We start from the raw sequence: 17,523 nt of genomic DNA on the forward strand, positions 1-17,523 counted from the left end.
AAAACAGCACCTACACTGCATAGAAAAAGAAGGAGGGATGGAGTGGAGAGTGGAAAAGAGTTAGGATATCTATTATATTAGAAAACAACAGGAAAACCGAAAGAACCCCCTTCTTTCGGTTTTCCTGTTGTTTTCTAATATAATAGATATCCATCTGTTTTATATTTTATTTCTCTCTTATTCTTGTGAACCTCTTATCCCCCATAAGAGGTTCACAAGAATAAGAGAGAAATAAAATATAAAACAGATGAATTTATCCAAAGTCATATCCTTCCTGTAAGTCGCTTTGGATAAAAGCGTCTGCTAAATGACTGTAATGTAATGTAATGTAATATGCACTACAAGGCTAGAGCTAGAGATGAAAAGCACAAATGGGGTAAAAAGGAAACCTTATCGATGCAGATAGAAAAAGGAGCTAGAGTAATACAGCAAAAGATGAAAAGTAAAAAAAATAAAATAAAGGTTTTATGATAAAGGGTAAAGACATATCGAGTGGAAGGAAGGCATCAAATACAAAATGAAAGTGTTTTTTAAAGAGAGCGAAGAGGAGGATGAGCTTGATGGACGTTCTGACAATAGAAGAGAAAATAAATAAATGCAGAGTGCTCGTCTAATGGATGGAAAAATGGGGAGAATATTAACAATTGCTCTAATAGACCTCTGAGTCTTCACTAGAGGAAGACGGAGGGATACACCTCCAGAGGAAAATGACGGCTTCTTCAGGAGTGGAGTGTGAGGTTGACTCATCTTCATCCAACACTATTTCACTCTTTCTGTTAGAGACAGATACACAGTCGAGGCACACAGCAGTGAAACAGACTCAGTGTCTGACTGCATTGCTTTTAAGGGCTGTGAAGGGACAGAAATGGTGTTAATGGCTCCAAAATGCTTTTAACACTCCTCCTACCCACACAAGTCAGACTCCTGCCTTCTCCATCTTGCTTTCGTCAGTCCAATTACAGGATGAGGCCCCTGTTTGAAATTAAGTTGACGCAAAGTGAGCACCGCAAAGCGAGGCTGTCCCATCCAACTGAGGAATAAATGAAGAGAAAACAAAAAGTGACAGATATTTATGTTTACCATATTAATCTTGTTGATCATTAGCTGTGCATGTTTTAACTGTTCTTGTTCTTCTTCTTTTACACATTGACAGTGTATGTAGTAAGTGTTTGCAATACCCAGTACAAGCATTTAAGCTGAACAGAAACTGCTCTGATTTCCTTTTGAATGCAGAAAATACAATAAACTTTACAAGTTGTATATATAACCAGCAGAATGTGTCATCCATAAAACTTCTCATATCTTCATTGTCACTCATGTAATCCCCCCCTGAACAAGTATGCATTAAAGAAATGGACATACTCCCACAGCTACACACCTGGCTGTGCCTCCGATGTCTGGCTGCTTCACCTGTTTGATAAAGTATTCAATTGATAATATTTATTTTTTACTGAAAAGTAACAGAAAAGTATAGACAAGAAAATGAATCTCGAAGTCAAAACTAGTTTGGAATGAAAGATAATGGAGTCATCGGCGTAGAGGTGTAATGGACATGTTGAACAGTGGAAACTGGAAGGAGAATTATACTAACCTCAATAGCGTGGCTCATGTTGCACCACAACGTTGAAGCCCAATAGGGACAAACCCAACACTGGCTCTAAATGGGGCCATCCAAGGTTTTTTGTTGACCACCTTAGCTCTCTTACATGTTTGCCACACGATTGCAACCAAGTTTCAGGTGGTTACAAACTGTAAACTCACTGCTAAATGCTGCCAAATCCTACACACAGGCCCTTTTTAAAGCACCATAAATTATTTTTTGGATATATTTATATTTTACTCCCCATACAACTGGAAATCAACTCCTGCTTTTACAACTGTTTGTCAGTTTATATGATTGATTCACATTTGTCATGTTTTGCAAGTTTTACATAGCTAAATGTTATTATCTTGTAAAAAGAAAATGTTGTTTAAAAGCAACTATTAAACAGCCTAGAGCCAAATTGTCTTATTTTCCCACTTTTAGCACATTGTATTGCTCTAATATATATATAAAAAGGTGTATTCCTGAGTCAGGATTTTGCAGACATGAATAATGGTCTGAATGTTTCCACCGACATTATCAAAAACAGGTCAGACGCTCACAGACACTCACTGTAAATTATGTAGCTGAAGGGCATCCAGGGCAGCCAGTCTGGACTTTATTTAGTGACATTGTGTGTGTCTGTGTGTGTTGGCATTTGCGTGTTCACTTTAGGTGTGTTCATCTGTGATTGCACACATCATTATCCACATACACTATCTTTTGTGTGGGTATGTATCTGTGTGGTTATTAGAAGTTATGAGTTATGGCAGTCAGACTGAGGAGTCAGAGAACAGACTTCCTTTCATACTGCAGATAACATGCCTCTGCGCACACACACACACACACACACACACACACACACACACACACACACACACACACACACACACACACACACACACACACACACACACACACACACACACACACAGAGAGAGAGATAAACAGAATGTCTCTCTGCTACTGTGTGATTAGAGACCCCTTATCACACTCATAAAAATACACACATTCAGGTAAACACAATAAAAACATACAAACACACAATAAGGTCACTCTCGTGCTGCAGTGGAAAGCTTCTTATAGCACTTGTGATTACTGACATGTTTCAGCATCACCAATCCAGGAGACTGTCCTCAAGTGATTATTACATGATGTAAGGTAAACAAGCTTTTTCTATCTTAGTTTGAACACAGACAAAATTGATATTATAAACATATTTAATATTTTTGTCATTGTCATTCCTCTGCTGTCCTTATCTTCAAATAGTTTTTTTCCCCAAAATATTTTATCATGACATTGTTCCAGTAAAAACAATAGGTAATGGCTTGTTTACCGGATGAGTGTTGGAAATGTCTTTGTCACAATGACGGAGCGTTTAAGGTGATTTCTATGTCCTCCCCTGTTCCGCCCACACCAGAGTGAAGTGATTGCATTTCGAACCTGTCGAAATACCTGATACTGATTGTGAATCACAATCTGTGAGCAGTTTTTTTTGCAGGAGGGGAGTGTTGTTCAGAGGTTAGCAGTTCATACTGGTTGTTTACTCAGTTGGTGCAGTCATGTCTTATTTTTTTGGCCCTGAAGCTGCTTCTGATTTTCTGGAGGTATGGTATGTTTTGGCAAGTAGTTCTGAAGACTTAACTTGCTATAAAACATTTTTTGTTTATTTAGTTGGGATTGGTAAACAATTGGTTATGTTTTAGTTAATATTGATGGGGAGTGGTGAGAGGTACTTGTATTTGTTATCTGATGGAATTAAGGAAGCTAACAGCCCAGCACAAAGTTACCATGGCAGCGACTATTTTGTTTTGTCACGATGATCACTTGGTAAACCATAGAAATTAGGCTTTTGCATTTCGTAGAAGTTAAACCAGGTTCAAATTTTCCGCTGGATGACCCTGCAATGCACCAAAGTGTTGTTTTTTTCACAGAGGTCCCAATTAGGTTTCATTGTGGCCTTTACATCTACATTTACATGACAACTGGGCAAACTCCATTTATTAATGAAGATCATATGATTGATCGAATCCACAGAATAATTATTAAATGGATCTTGGTTGCCAGGAGAAGACTATTACACAAACTATGTCTTTATTAAAGGACTATAGAAGAGATATCCTACAGTCCTGACTAAAATAAAGAAAATAACAGGAAAATGTTGAATTTTCCAATATAAAATTTCCTGGAGAGTTACTGCAGAGTCCTCTCCTTTGCAGTACTTGCAGTACTACTTTCATATATGATTTTGTCATTCTCATTCCAAATTATCCAATAATGACATTTGAACTTCCGTTCCAACAGGAAGTTTATTTCAAAAGGTTAAGGGCAACAAAACCACCTTGTTAGGTTTAGGAAACAGCCTGGTTGATGGTAACTTAACTTACTAGCGACTCACGTGACCAAATGTTTACATTTTTTTGTTTGCACAAAAGTCTTGTGTTTTTTATCTCATTTAATATCGTAGAACAAAACGTTAAAATCTCTTAAGCTTGTAGTAACCTCAGATCTTATTTCAGACATCCAACTGAAACCCATTAAAAAAACAACTGACTTCCAGACAAGGGAATCATAAGTGCAAAAATGCTAACTCATTTCCTAGTTTTACAACTCATTCCTGCAGCACTCTATTATCAAGGCTGTAAAAGTAGGCTCCAACACAGTTTTTCTAATGTAGCAGCTGTTTAAATACCAACAGTGGGAACCTGAAGTTAAACAGGGTGTTTTAGTGTGGTTCACATTCCCGTAGCATAAGTGGCTGTGTGTTTATCAAGCAATTCAGGGAAACACTGTTGGAATACTAATGTTTCATAAAGATGTCACAGATCGTGTGTGTGCGTGTGTGCGTGTGCGTGCGTGTGCGTGCGCGTGTGCGTGCACATGCACGTGAACAGACCAAGGTTTAGGTGAAGTTTTTATTTATTGTTTATTCAGTTGCTGAGAGGTTTTATCCTCAACATAAACTGGGTCGTGACTCATGCTTTACTTGGAGGCAGCATAAAAGCCACTAGGTAAACAGAGCAGATGCCTTTGGGTTCAAGGTTACAGCTAAAACTTTTGCAGTTGATCTCATTTCCTTACCATCGCTTGTCTCTTGCCATACAGGGATACAGTATTTCTCCTAAATAATACATTTTACTACTCAGATACGTCATCTTGTAAATCAAGATTTATGTTAACTCATGATTGATGTTCCCATCAGTTTGGTCAGGTACTACTTTTGTCAGGACTTTAATACCTCAACAACCTTTCGATCGATTGTCATGATGTTTGGTACAGATATCCATGGTGCCCTGAGGCTAAATCCTAATGATTTTGTGATGCCCTTAATTTCTTTTAGTGCTACCAGCCATTCAAAGTTCTCACATATCCAATGAGTCTCAATATCCACTGGATGGCTTAGCATGAAATCTTGAACAAACATTCATGGTCCTCTCAGAGGAGCAATTCTACTGACTTTGGTGACCCTTGATGTGCTAATGTTAGCATGCTCACATGCTAAACTAAACAGGTTAGCATGTTGACACTGGCATTCAGCTTGAATCACCCCAGTGCCTGAGTACAGCTTCACAGTGCTGCAAGTGTGGTTGTAGAATGTGTCTTGTTTAGGTTCACTGTCTAGACAGCAGTTGACACAACAGACGTTATGATCTCCCGTCTTCAGGAATTAATTGAAATGATTTCTGAAGTTCTGAAGTTTCCCTTTATGTCATGTGATAATAACACTGTTGAATCTTATATATTGTGTTGATGTTGTAGACCACAACGCCTCTATCTTATTGATACCAATGCACCTGTTACTGAGGTGGGAACACATTCAAACATTTTCTTTTATTGAACTGATGAGGTTCAATTTTTCTCATGTTTAGCTTGTCGTGCAATGATCTGATAGGAGATACCGTTGCTACTTTAAAAGTTTTTCTGACATTGTGAACTTATCTGCACAAAGTAAATAAACAGAGTTCCATTGAGGCTTCTGACATCATTTGTATTCCAATAATGTGATAACAAACACAACTACCCACAGCTACTGAAACATCTCCAGAAAAAAATCTATTAGTGTGAGTGTGTGTGTGTGTGTGTGTGAGTGTGAGAGTGTGTGTGTGTGAGGTGCTCTGAAGTGAGCTTTGTAGCCTTCCTACCATGTGTTTCCTGTTTTTTGCACCTTATTTTGGTCTGACCAACCCCTGATCTCCCAGAGGGGTTTCTCTCACATGCACACACACAAACCACAAAATAAATTATCCTTCACACAGACAAACCACCGACGGCGCACTTTCCTGCTTGGAGCGGTCACTCCTTGAAGGCACTTTGTGATGTTGTTTTCCAGAAGCTGCTATTTCATTCTGTAATGCTGTTTTTGGATTCACTGTGTCTATCTTGAGAGGTGGTTAGGTTGAGTTTGTGTCTTTTCTGATGTGTGTTGTTTTATTTGTTATGCTTTCTCTATTCTTTTCTCTGGAATCATCTGGGGAATGGGTGGGATTAGGTGTTTTTCATTATTATTATTCCTATGGATTGGTCAAAGGATACAACATCATGCTGGTTGTTTACTCAAAAGTATATCTGATTTATTTGGGCTTGAAAATGCTTCCTATTTTCTGTAGGAATGTTATGTTTGGGCAAGTAGTTATGCTGACTTTACTTTCTATGTAAACAACTCTTGTTTATTTTTTGGGGATTGGATATAAAAACTAAATGTTTGGTTAACTATTTTTAGACAGATCTTTAACTGCTCTACAGTAGTGAGAGGTACTTAGTGATGTGATGGTGAATTTGTCTTGTGTCACTACTTAGTGTTCACTGCTACTGTGAAAAGCAGAAAGACAATATCCTTGACAAACCAACTAATGCAACTCACATGACCCTGCCACACAATGTGAAAAACAAGTGTTGAATCCTATTGATAAGTGACAGGGTGAGGGAGCATGTCAGGTAGTAAGATATAATAAATGTGGATGGCTAGATTATTTGTTGCATCAATTTGTTTTTATTTGCTGTTTTATTAAACAGGGACATAGCACACTAATAGACAGCACTACACTGAATGTACAAGAGTCACACAAATTGCTTTTTTTCCCATCTGTAGTCCCTAGACGTTAAAAAACCACTTTAGTGGCAGTGGTTTTTCCTTCAAACCCAATTCCAATGCCCTATGTTTTTACCACACAGAGAGTTTTGGTGCAGTATGTCAGACTTGCTGCCTTGTTTCCAAAAAGAAATCCAGAGGGAGCTCAGTGTTCACTGTTGCTTTGAATTTAATGCAAAATAAACATTATTCGAAAATAAAATTCAGTTATTTCAGTGTCCTTAATCTTTCACTGTGGCGTTGCTGATGCCTTTCACCAGCAGACACTTTTTACAGGGCTGAGGCTGAGGTCAAAGACCGTATCTGCTGTCACCCACTTTCTCCGCCTCACCATGTACCATGCCCACCAGCTTATAGGAGTGCCCTCCTCAACTGTGGGCGGTTCACACTTTGCTTCCACATACAAATACAGTTAATTACATACAGAAAAAATAAACTTAAATGCAGCTTCTACAGCCACCCTTAAATAGAAATTCAACAGCTATTGATAAAAGCAGCAGAGCAATAAAGAAATACAGCCAACATTCATTGCCAATTCCAAATTGTGTATGCAGTCAGTGTCACTGCCAAACCATTGCTTGTCCAGGAAACCACCAGTTGTCTTCCTTGGATACACAATGAGTAGTTTCACCTTGGGAGTTTCATGTTGTCTCCTGCAGATTGCATCATCCCTGTTGAACTGGTGTGCTGATCCACCTGTTGGGAGTTATGCAGAGACCAGGGCATGATTGGCAGTCTTGTTAGCCCTGTCAACTCTGTTTGTTGCAGAGGCTGAGCAAGATGCACTGTTGCCAGGAGGAACTGAATCTGGGTGAAAACAAGTGATACATTTAGTACCATTTCCTCAAAGCATGAAAGACTAACGTGCAAAAGCAGGGGGGGGCTTTTGTGCATGCCAGAGACAATCCAGCAAGTTTCCCAAAGCAAACCCAACAATATTACGTCACCTGGGAGGTAAAGCTCTTAATCTCATTTAAATTTGACTCAAATCTGTGTTTTCCTCTGTCTTGCTGATGTTTGCAGTTTCTTTTTGCGGGGTTTGGAGTGTATGTCGATGCAAGTTTTATGTGTTTATTAATGCACGCTTTGTTTGTTACATGAGTGTGACTGCCTCTGTGTGTGTGTGTGTGTGTGTGTGTGTGTGTGTGTGTGTGTGTGTGTGTGTGTGTGTGTGTGTGTGTGTGTGTGTGTGTGTGTGTGTGTGTGTGTGTGTGTGTGTGTGTGTGTGTGTGTGTGTGTGTGTATGTGTGTGTAGGTAAGCTCTTTAAGCCTGTGCACCAGGTAATTCAGGTAATTGAATAGTCTGTAAGAATAAAGTGTGCCATGAGGTTCCTGTGCTGCCAGAACAAATTATTTTATTCAGCTAACACACACACACACACACACACACACACACACACACACACACACACACACACACACACACACACACACACACACACACACACACACACACACACTGTATGCACGCCACGCAGACACAGCAGTGAATCACTTCCATCAAATGAAAGTGACTCCGTCGGCTTTTGTTATTTGTTTTTTCCTGTACCCCTCTCCTTCTTCCTTTCTCTCTCTGATCCTTTGGCCCTGTTCTCTCCCAGTATGACACTGCTATAAATGTAATTTCGCAAATCTGACTTTTTAGGAACTATGAAAATAAAAACATTGTGCTTGTCTCCACCCTTTTTCCTCATGTGTAAAACTTTTAAACAACATAGATGGTGTTTCATTCAGCTGAGGACCATAACATATGGAAGCATCCCGTTAAAAAAAGAATGAAGTCTTTATTCATCAAAAACGGTTGTAATATATTGTTAGATGGAATAAACAGTAGCCTGTCTTTGCAGTATTTTACAAAGACAAGCTCCTAGAATCGTCATATGGACAAGCTTGCAGATTCCCAACACACAGAAAGAGACACACCTCACTTCTTGACTTGCACTTAAAGTTGATCATTTATTTAATGGAACAGTTTGGATCTGAGAATGTCATTTTATTGGACTATTTTAAATGTGCAAGTGAAGACCCACAAGTACGACTGTCCTTTTTCTCCTTATGTCTGCAGATTCCTCACATACGGTCTTTTTCCATTATTCAAAAGAAATATCTAATATTCATACCTAAATGAAAGCTGTTCTATAATGTAGTGTGAAAGGAGGACGGAAAGATGGGAGCAAGGGACAAGGAGGAAGGATGGGTCTGGAGGTCGGGAGGGACAGAGTGATGATGATGGTGTGTGTGTGTGTGTGTGTGTGTGTGTGTGTGTGTGTGTGTGTGTGTGTGTGTGTGTGTGTGTGTGTGTGTGTGTGTGTGTGTGTGTGTGTGTGTGTGTGTGTGTGTGTGTGTGTGTGTGTGTGTGTGTGTGTGTGTGTGTGTGTGTGTGTAAATGCTCCTCTCTGTATGTGTTAGGGTGTATTTTGCATATGAGAAGAAAAAAATGCAAAAACAGGTGAGGTATCAGCCAAAGGGAAGAAAAAGAAGAAAGAACCTAGGTTGAAGTGGTGAAGTCAAATCTTCACCCACACATTTTGAAACAAACTCCACACACCTCTCATCCTTGGAGAGGAGGAAATCTGTGGTGTTTCGAGCACAACAGAAAGAAAAAAAAATGAAATGATGTTAAAATGACGATGTGGAAGGTGAAATTTGATGCTGTCATGGTGGTGCATGTTCTTTTCTCTTGTTTTTGACATCGGCCAGAGAAAAAAGTGAGGACAGATTGACAGTGCTCCTCCCATTCGTTTCTGCTACATGTCAGCTCAGTGTGTATGTCTGTGATGTAAGACAGCGTTGTCTTGCTACATCGTGTCTCAGTTATGGGTCATATTCTCACCATTCTTTACTACACGCCTCAATGACTTCATCAGCTCTCCTCCACCTCCTCCTCATCTGTCTGTGTTGCTTTTTCCACGTCTGTCTGTCTCTCCAAACCCCTCTTTCTGGGTTTTCTTCTGATTCTGTCTACTTCTCTCCTTCAGTTCTCTTCATTCTTCTCTCAACACCCTTCCATTCTGTCCCCTGTCCTTTTCTGTGTAACCTCCATCGCCCTCTGATTGTATGTCTTAAGTAATTTCATCCAACTCTTGTCCATGCTGATTAACTATGATGAGCCTCCACCCTATATTAGATCATGCTTTCCACTTGACATTTTCTCTTTTGGCCGTTTTTCAATACAAAAAAGCCACAGCTTTCATATTTGATGGACAACAGCATGCTGAGTGTGGGCAAATTCAACCACTGCCGATATTGGTTCAACATTTTAATGATGATATTGCATGATAAAAAATCCTATGACAGCAGGTGCAAACACTGTGGATGGCTTGAAAATCAGGAACATATACATATAATCATTTTTATCATCATTTATTATCATTTATCATGTTCATAGAAACATTTTCACAGAGACCTGGCTCCATCGTTTACCCGGGATCAAGCTGCACTTGGTGGGCGTAACGCAGGACAGAGCACAGGACTCCGGTGGCCAGAGAGGAGGTTGACTCTGTGTCTACAAACATGATGCTTGGTGCTAACAGTCAAAGCTGACGGACAATGTTTTCATCATATTGCATTTTTTATGTGAAGATGACGGCCATATTATGATTATTAGTTTTGCTAATTATTACTCTACTATCCATTCTACAACTACACAGTTAATGAAGGGTATCAGGGGCCCTTCAACGGTTTTAACAGTAAAGGTCTATCTTTATGAGAAGTCAGTCTTTAAAAAACTGAAATGTATGGCTCTGGAGTTTGAAAAAATTACTTTGTTAGGTTATCTAGGCGTGAGAGTAAACAGAAACAGCCTGCATTACAAAGTGGAAATGGTAATTTAACAGACAGGGGGATCTACTGAAAGTGTTTTATGTTCATATGGATATTTTAGGATTTGTGGAGCTTGACCCTCATAAAAGGGACTAAAATCAAGATATCAGTCTCTGCTTCTGTGATTTTGTACATCCTTTTTTAAATCCGACCCTTGTGGGTTCACCAACTTTATGGATTTTTTTGTATTATTTAAACTGCATTCATCGACTTTGTAGCTACTCCGGGGCAGCTCATCAAGTTCACCAGCTGGTCTCTGACATTTCCCTGATGCGTTTTAAAACGACCCTGTTGAGAGTGAACAACAACAATAATAAACTGAAAGACGCCATAAAGCTCTGTAGAGCTGAGGGGACTGCAGCGTCTGATGAACATTATCTGTGGGTTGATCACAACAAGTGAGACGTTTCTCATTACATAAAGTTATTTGATTCATTCTCATTATAGAAATATTACTTTGTGAATCTTAAAGCTTTGAATATGGCATTCGGGTGGTAGCCTAACAAGATAGTCTTCAAAAATAATTAATAAAAGATAACCGCTGCTGTAACACAGCTGGTCTCCTCAGAGTAATTTGTCATGCCTTGCCCTCAACCACTACCCAAAGTAGGAGATATGAATGTGGTTTGAGAAGAGCAGTGAGCGCTGGAAGGTATTATGTATAATAGCGGCCACTTCCATGACTAATACATGATGGTAAGATTGAAAATCTACAGTCCCTTAAACAGTGCTCCCAGATATGCACTTAAACTAACACAATCAGAGAAAGGGGAAAATGGGAAGTGACAAATGGGACTCCAAAATATTAAAAGATGGTAACTGAAACATGACAGAGATATTGGTTTGAATAAAGGTCCTGAGATGTTTCCCTTTGTTGGGATCTGGCATGAGCGGGATTGGTTATTAGCAAGTATAAAATATTAATTATTGATAAGAGTAAAATTCTTAGTATCAATAGGATTATTGACATAGATCAGAAATTATGTTATAGCCTGGGTGGTAGTCAGGCCTTTGTTTTTACATGTAGGTCCCTCTTTGTTTCACCCCATATGGTGAAATCACAAATCTTCACACATCTTTTTTTTGTGGATGGTTAGACTTATAGTTGGAAAAATGCAGGCCTCACTGATGGTAGCTATACTTATGTCTAATTTAGATGTATGCATGTTAAAGAAAAAACAAAAAGAAGCACAACATGAGAACAGCCTAGTTTGTAAGCAAAGCGTGTGTGTGTGTGTGTTTTAAAGTGTATGTTTGCCCACAAGGAAAAGATAAGAAGCTGCTGACAGACACAAATACAGCCTTGTAAGAATGGTGCGTTCAAACAAATAGCTTGCCCCCCCCCTATGACCTTCTCTCTCTCTCTCTCTCTTTTCTGATTGATCTGCCTTTCATTATAGTCCCTCTCTCTCTCTCATCATATTTACCTTCCTGTTTTAACCTTAATCTTAGTTCTGCTCACTCTTGTTTATCTTGCTGTGTGTTTCTCTTTCAGTCCTTCTCATCTCCATGGGGACTGGGAGAAGGCTACTTTTGTTTTGTTGAATCTCTTTCTTTTAGAATAACTCAAAAACGGGTTATTGATGAAAGATGGATGGATGGATGGATGTATGAATGGATGGACATAACGATGGATGGATGGACTGCTGTGCAATGATAACAGCACAGGAAGGGTTGCCACAGCAACTGCTGGGACAGGACAAAGCCTTGAGAGACATGGAAAATGACTGATCAATGTCACTAATTCTGACAGTTAACACTCATGTTGTTATTACTGTATGATGGGAGAACTCAAACTGTTTTTAATGTCTTGATATATCCAACTTTGGAAAGAAAGGATGAAGTTTCCTGACTTTGGTGATCCCCTGACTTCACCTCTAGTCATGACCATCTGGTTTATATTTCAGTTTTTTTAAATGAAATGTCTGGTGAATTTCCATAACATTTGCTAAAGATATCCATGGTGCCCATTGGACTAATCGTAAACCTTTAGTGCTCCCTTAAATTTCCATGAAGAACCATCATCAAATCAAAGTTTTTATTTAACCTTTACTATGGTTTTTGACCAAATTCCTTCAAAAAAAGTATTTAGTGCTAAATATAGCATGATAAAGTAAGATCCTGAACTCGGTTAACATTGTACCCACTTATAAGCTTGTAAGCATATTAGCATGCTGACCTTAGCATTTAGCTGTGCAGGAGTATAGCGTCCCAGTGCCCCTAGCATGACCAAACAGTTTCAGTCTTCTTAGCTCGGACACAACACATTTCGCAATCATACAACCATTTTCAGTTGTCATGGGGTCAACATGGGAAGCTGTCCATGATCCATCTTATATGATGTGAGTTCAACATAAAACAAATCACTGCTCACATCTCTGATTTTATAGCAATAAAAAGTGCTGTCATGGTGAAAAAAAAAATTGACAATTCAGTCTGATTATTGGGTTACCTCAACCTTTCACATGTGGCTGGACGGGCTGCTGACACATTTGACTCCCACAATTTTATGACCTCTCCTTAACCACTTTAAAGCACATCTCTGGTTTCCATGGTGACCTGTGTGCGAGGATCTATCCGTCAGCAAAGCAACGCAACAACCTTAATGTTCTGCATTCAAATTGTTTTCATACCCAGTTACTTATGTCCCTCTTTCTCCCTACGTCTCTCTTTCCAGTGTGAGGTATCCACGGAAACATGACACGTTTTCTATAATCTACACGTGATCAAACAAGCAATTGCCCCATATCATATAAACACGTGGAGTCAAACATCTGATCAAAGCAGTTTTTGGTGAAGTCAAAGCACTAGAGGCAGTACGCTAGAAACACGTAGTATGTCATGACCAACCAGCTGATATTTTATTAAAACAATAGAGTAACACACAATAAATTATTTAAGTAAAGCATACAGTTTCATCATGATTATTTTTTATGAATACAGCAAAGCAGATTTTTGCTTAAACTAACAACATTTCTCTGAGTTGAAAATATGACAAAACAATCCCCACAATCCTCAAAAGGGAAGCTGAAACTCTGGACCGAATCAAATTCAAAGCATTCAAATCTGAAATGTGTCCAATGTGTTGTTTTGATGCTCTTAGTTGAACAAAAATCCCAAAAATGAAACGAGAAGGTTTAAATGTCTGAACTTCAAATAAATGTGGCTCTGATGAAAACAACTAGAGGAGAAAACAAACCAGTTATGAGCAAAAAGAGGAATGTCACTTTGGAGCATGCAACAATGGAATGTGCTGATAACGCCAGCAAACTGGCAGACACAGGATGCACACACACACACACACACACACACACACACACACACACACACACACACACACACACACACACACACACACACACACACACACACACACACACACACACACACACACACACACACACACACACACACACACACACACACACACACACACACACACACTTAAAATGCATGAACTTGTAGCAGATATCATAAAAGCTCATGCTAGAGAAACTTCACATTTCACAACAAAACATCTTGGAAAATGACACGTTACCTAATCACCATCTGGCTCGTTAGCTACTGAAATTATATCGGGGTAATTTACCTGCCAACCGTCCTCTGTAAAATTTGAACAAACCACCCAAGCTGTATTAGCTTTGTGTTTTACCTTTGAGTTTCAAAATGCAGCACACCGGAATTAAAGCAACTATTCCAGGAGAACAGAAAACAAAAGTTTTACTGCAAAGTGAGGCTGCTTTCTTAGATGAGCTACAGCTTAAAAAAAAACTGTTTGCGTGTATGTTTGTCTGGGGTAAATTACTTGGAATGTGACTAACACACAGCCTGACACACTTTTTATGAATTTAAGAGTGTTTTGTATCCACAAAAGCGCTGCCGGCACAAAGCTGATCTGGTTTTACTGTAACAGAGGAAACCTCTCAGTGTCTGGTTATTTTTTTTATTATTTATAACACAAGCAGTGTGTAAAATCCAATTCTCTCTGTGTAAATCCGGACTGTAAGCCGGTCCTGATCGTGTGACACACGGGAGGTGATGATGGAGAGATGACTGATTCTTCTTTTATTTCTCAGAGCTGGGTCATGTGCTTGGAAATGATAAGCATTTACTTTGAATTCTTGCTCTATTGCTGTGATTCTCTCGCTACCTAGACATACACACACACACATTCACAAACACAAACGCAAACACACACCCACACACACACCCTTGCACGCTCAGTCAAATGCCGACCATTCCCATTCTTGTATCCACTGCCAGCACCCACAGACTGTTGGTAACCCTCCACCCCTTAAACAAAAGGACCTCTTCCTGAGCTGTTACAGACAGACACACACACACACACACACTTAAGTATCAGTTGTATTCTCAGCAGAGACCTATAATATTACTCTAATTCCCACAGAGCTTTTCCCCACTGTGGTACCACTGCAGACTTGCAAAGCAGTGGGTCAGATTTGTTTGCTATTAACGCATCTTCGTGAGGAAAAAAGCAGCTTGACAAGAAATCAGGCGAGCTGAATATATGAAAATGCTGATTGGAACCACTGAAGTAGCTTCAATCTTTTATGTTGCATCTTGAAAGTGGCTCCTATCTCATCTCTCATCCAGATGTGCTGGTAATCTACGAATAGGCGGCTTGATTGTCCCTTTTCTGTGAGCCGCCTCTCCTAAAAATCTCTTTCTCCTCTTACAGTATGTGTTTATGGTCTGAGGATCACAGTTGTATTCTTGTTAGCAGAATTCCAGTTAGCATTTGGAATGCCAGGAATGCTCAGAAAACTGGCCAGAGCACAGCTGCTCGATCTGACATCCCCTTTTTATGTGCTAAGAGAGTGATGAACAGAGTTTGTGCTTTAGAAAGAGAGATTTGGAGTCCGTGAGAAATAAAGAAAAGGAGCGGGAAGTGTATGGATGGAAGCACAGACGAAGGGAAGCGTGAATATATATTATAATATGTTAGTGTGCAATTCAGATCTGGAGGGTTGTGGTTAGCTTAATTTCACATGAAGGTAAAGTGTTATTGTCGTTTACACTTCGTCCAACACCTCTCCCTCCCTCCTTCTGTCTCATGCTCAGTCATCTCAGCATGATTCTGGCCCAAGAAGTGCCTTAAGTTTCTACAAACACTCTTTGTATAATACAAATGAACGTAACCACATACTCATGAAATAGGAAAAAGACAGTGGGAGTCAATTAAATTCAAATTCAATCAAGTTGGCATTTAACTCCTTAAATCAAAATGTAAATGCATGTTTGAAACAATATTCATGTCATATTTTCACATTGTGGTATGGTATTTTTTTATTGTTCGAAGTATCTTCCATATTTGGTTATTGGAGGAAAAAACTTGAAACAGCGCAAACTTAGCTAAATAGCTAATATGATTGGCTGGAAACATTTATGTATTTACAAGTTTTGCCTGTGTACAGATGAAAGTTTACTTGCAAGAACAAATTACATATGTGTATAATGCAAGCAGCGGTTTGTCAGTCCAAATGGTGCCGCCTTCTTTTTTGCGTGTGTCTGCGTTGCTGTAATTACATAAAGTCAGTTGCAAAATAGATTTAAAAAAAAAAGAACTCGTCCAACAGTTTCAGATGCACGTGCCAGTCTGGGTGTATCAGCGAGGGGTCTGGGAGGGACACTCACACTCGCACTTTTCATGGTGTGTGAGGAAAATCTCATTTATGACCCAGCGCATCCGCGGCCTCCGATGGCGCTGATACAGACTGACCTCTGGGGTGTACTTCAGCACCTAAAGGAGGCAGAGAATAAGGCAGCAAGAAAGCAGAGAAATGGTGAGAACATGCCTGGATTGTTGGCAGTTGTTGAAAATACTTTTATCAACTCATTGTAGTTTATGGCTGCCAATAAATCCAATTTAACAGACAGGAGAAATGTGGAGAATATAATGAGAAACTGATTTAAATATAGATTACATAGAAAGCAAGGTTCCAAAGAATGCAGTGGTGTAATTTAAAACTCACGAGGCTATGAGGCAACCATTGCAGGACCACTTTATCTCGTTAATCATAACCAACCACACTGGAATTACTGTATTATTTCAAAATTCATTCACTCCTATTTGTTTTCATGGTAACTTGGAGCTGGAGCCCCTCCCAGTAGGGAAACATCCAGGGCATGTTGCCAATTGATTAATTGCTGACTCTGCAAAGTGAAAACAGTATACAATATCTTAGAAAACATACTGTACCAAATATCAGTACAGTATACACATATACACAGACTGATATCTACAATATGCTCTATAACTATTCCAAAAAGTTAGCATTTATTGTTTTAAACAAAGTTAGACCATTATTTAAGTGCAGTCAAAAACTATTTTACAAGGCCCAGTTTCCACTGAGTCTCTAAAAGTACAATAAAATGTGTTTTATAGTTAGTCAGTGTTTCACTATAACTGACTTTGTGTGGAAGTACAAATTGTTCCACAACTGATGCAGTGAATTTGTTCTCCAGAACTCAGTGAAAGCAAGGCTGCCTATGATTTATGCCAGGACATTCCGGCACTGAAACAATCGTGTGAGTAATAATGTGTTTCTTTAGAAGTTAAGTCAGCGATGGAGGCAGTTACAGGTCTAAGACTGCCTGAGAGGAGAGGACAGGAGGATGGAAACCTCTTACAAACACACACACAAAAACAAACAACCATATACATTGTATATAAAGACCCAAACATGCCTTTTTCATGCTCACACATACACATAGCACAATTACATCCCAAATCCCACTTTTGTCAAAATTTCTATTGTATGATTTTTCAACGGCGAGGGAGAGAGACCGATAGAGAGAGCCCTGCGGACCACGTTTCAATAATGAAGCTTTACAAGAACAAAGACACAAAGAGATGGAGGGAAGAGAGAGAAAAGATTGAATGACAGGCTTAAAGAACAAGAATGGTGCATTGCAAGGGGATAAATTGAAAATGGGATTCGGGGAGAACGAAAGGATGATGGAAGCCCAGAGAGACAGAGAGAGTGATAGAATGTTAACAACGCATGGA

General features: G+C 39.3%; 1 protein-coding gene across 1 annotated transcript in view; it reads right to left on the minus strand.

The window, feature by feature from the left end:
- Positions 1 to 13,914: 13,914 nt before the first annotated feature.
- Positions 13,915 to 17,523, minus strand: part of pdgfd (platelet derived growth factor d) — a 53,511-nt gene continuing 49,902 nt past the window's right edge. Inside the window, exon 7 of the mRNA XM_054600710.1 lies at positions 13,915 to 16,254. Coding sequence (XP_054456685.1) covers positions 16,120 to 16,254 — 135 coding nt within the window. The 3' untranslated portion in view covers positions 13,915 to 16,119. The remainder of the gene's footprint in view (positions 16,255 to 17,523) is intronic.

Source organism: Anoplopoma fimbria, chromosome 1 (assembly GCF_027596085.1).
Source record: "Anoplopoma fimbria isolate UVic2021 breed Golden Eagle Sablefish chromosome 1, Afim_UVic_2022, whole genome shotgun sequence".
NCBI lineage: Eukaryota > Metazoa > Chordata > Actinopteri > Perciformes > Anoplopomatidae > Anoplopoma > Anoplopoma fimbria.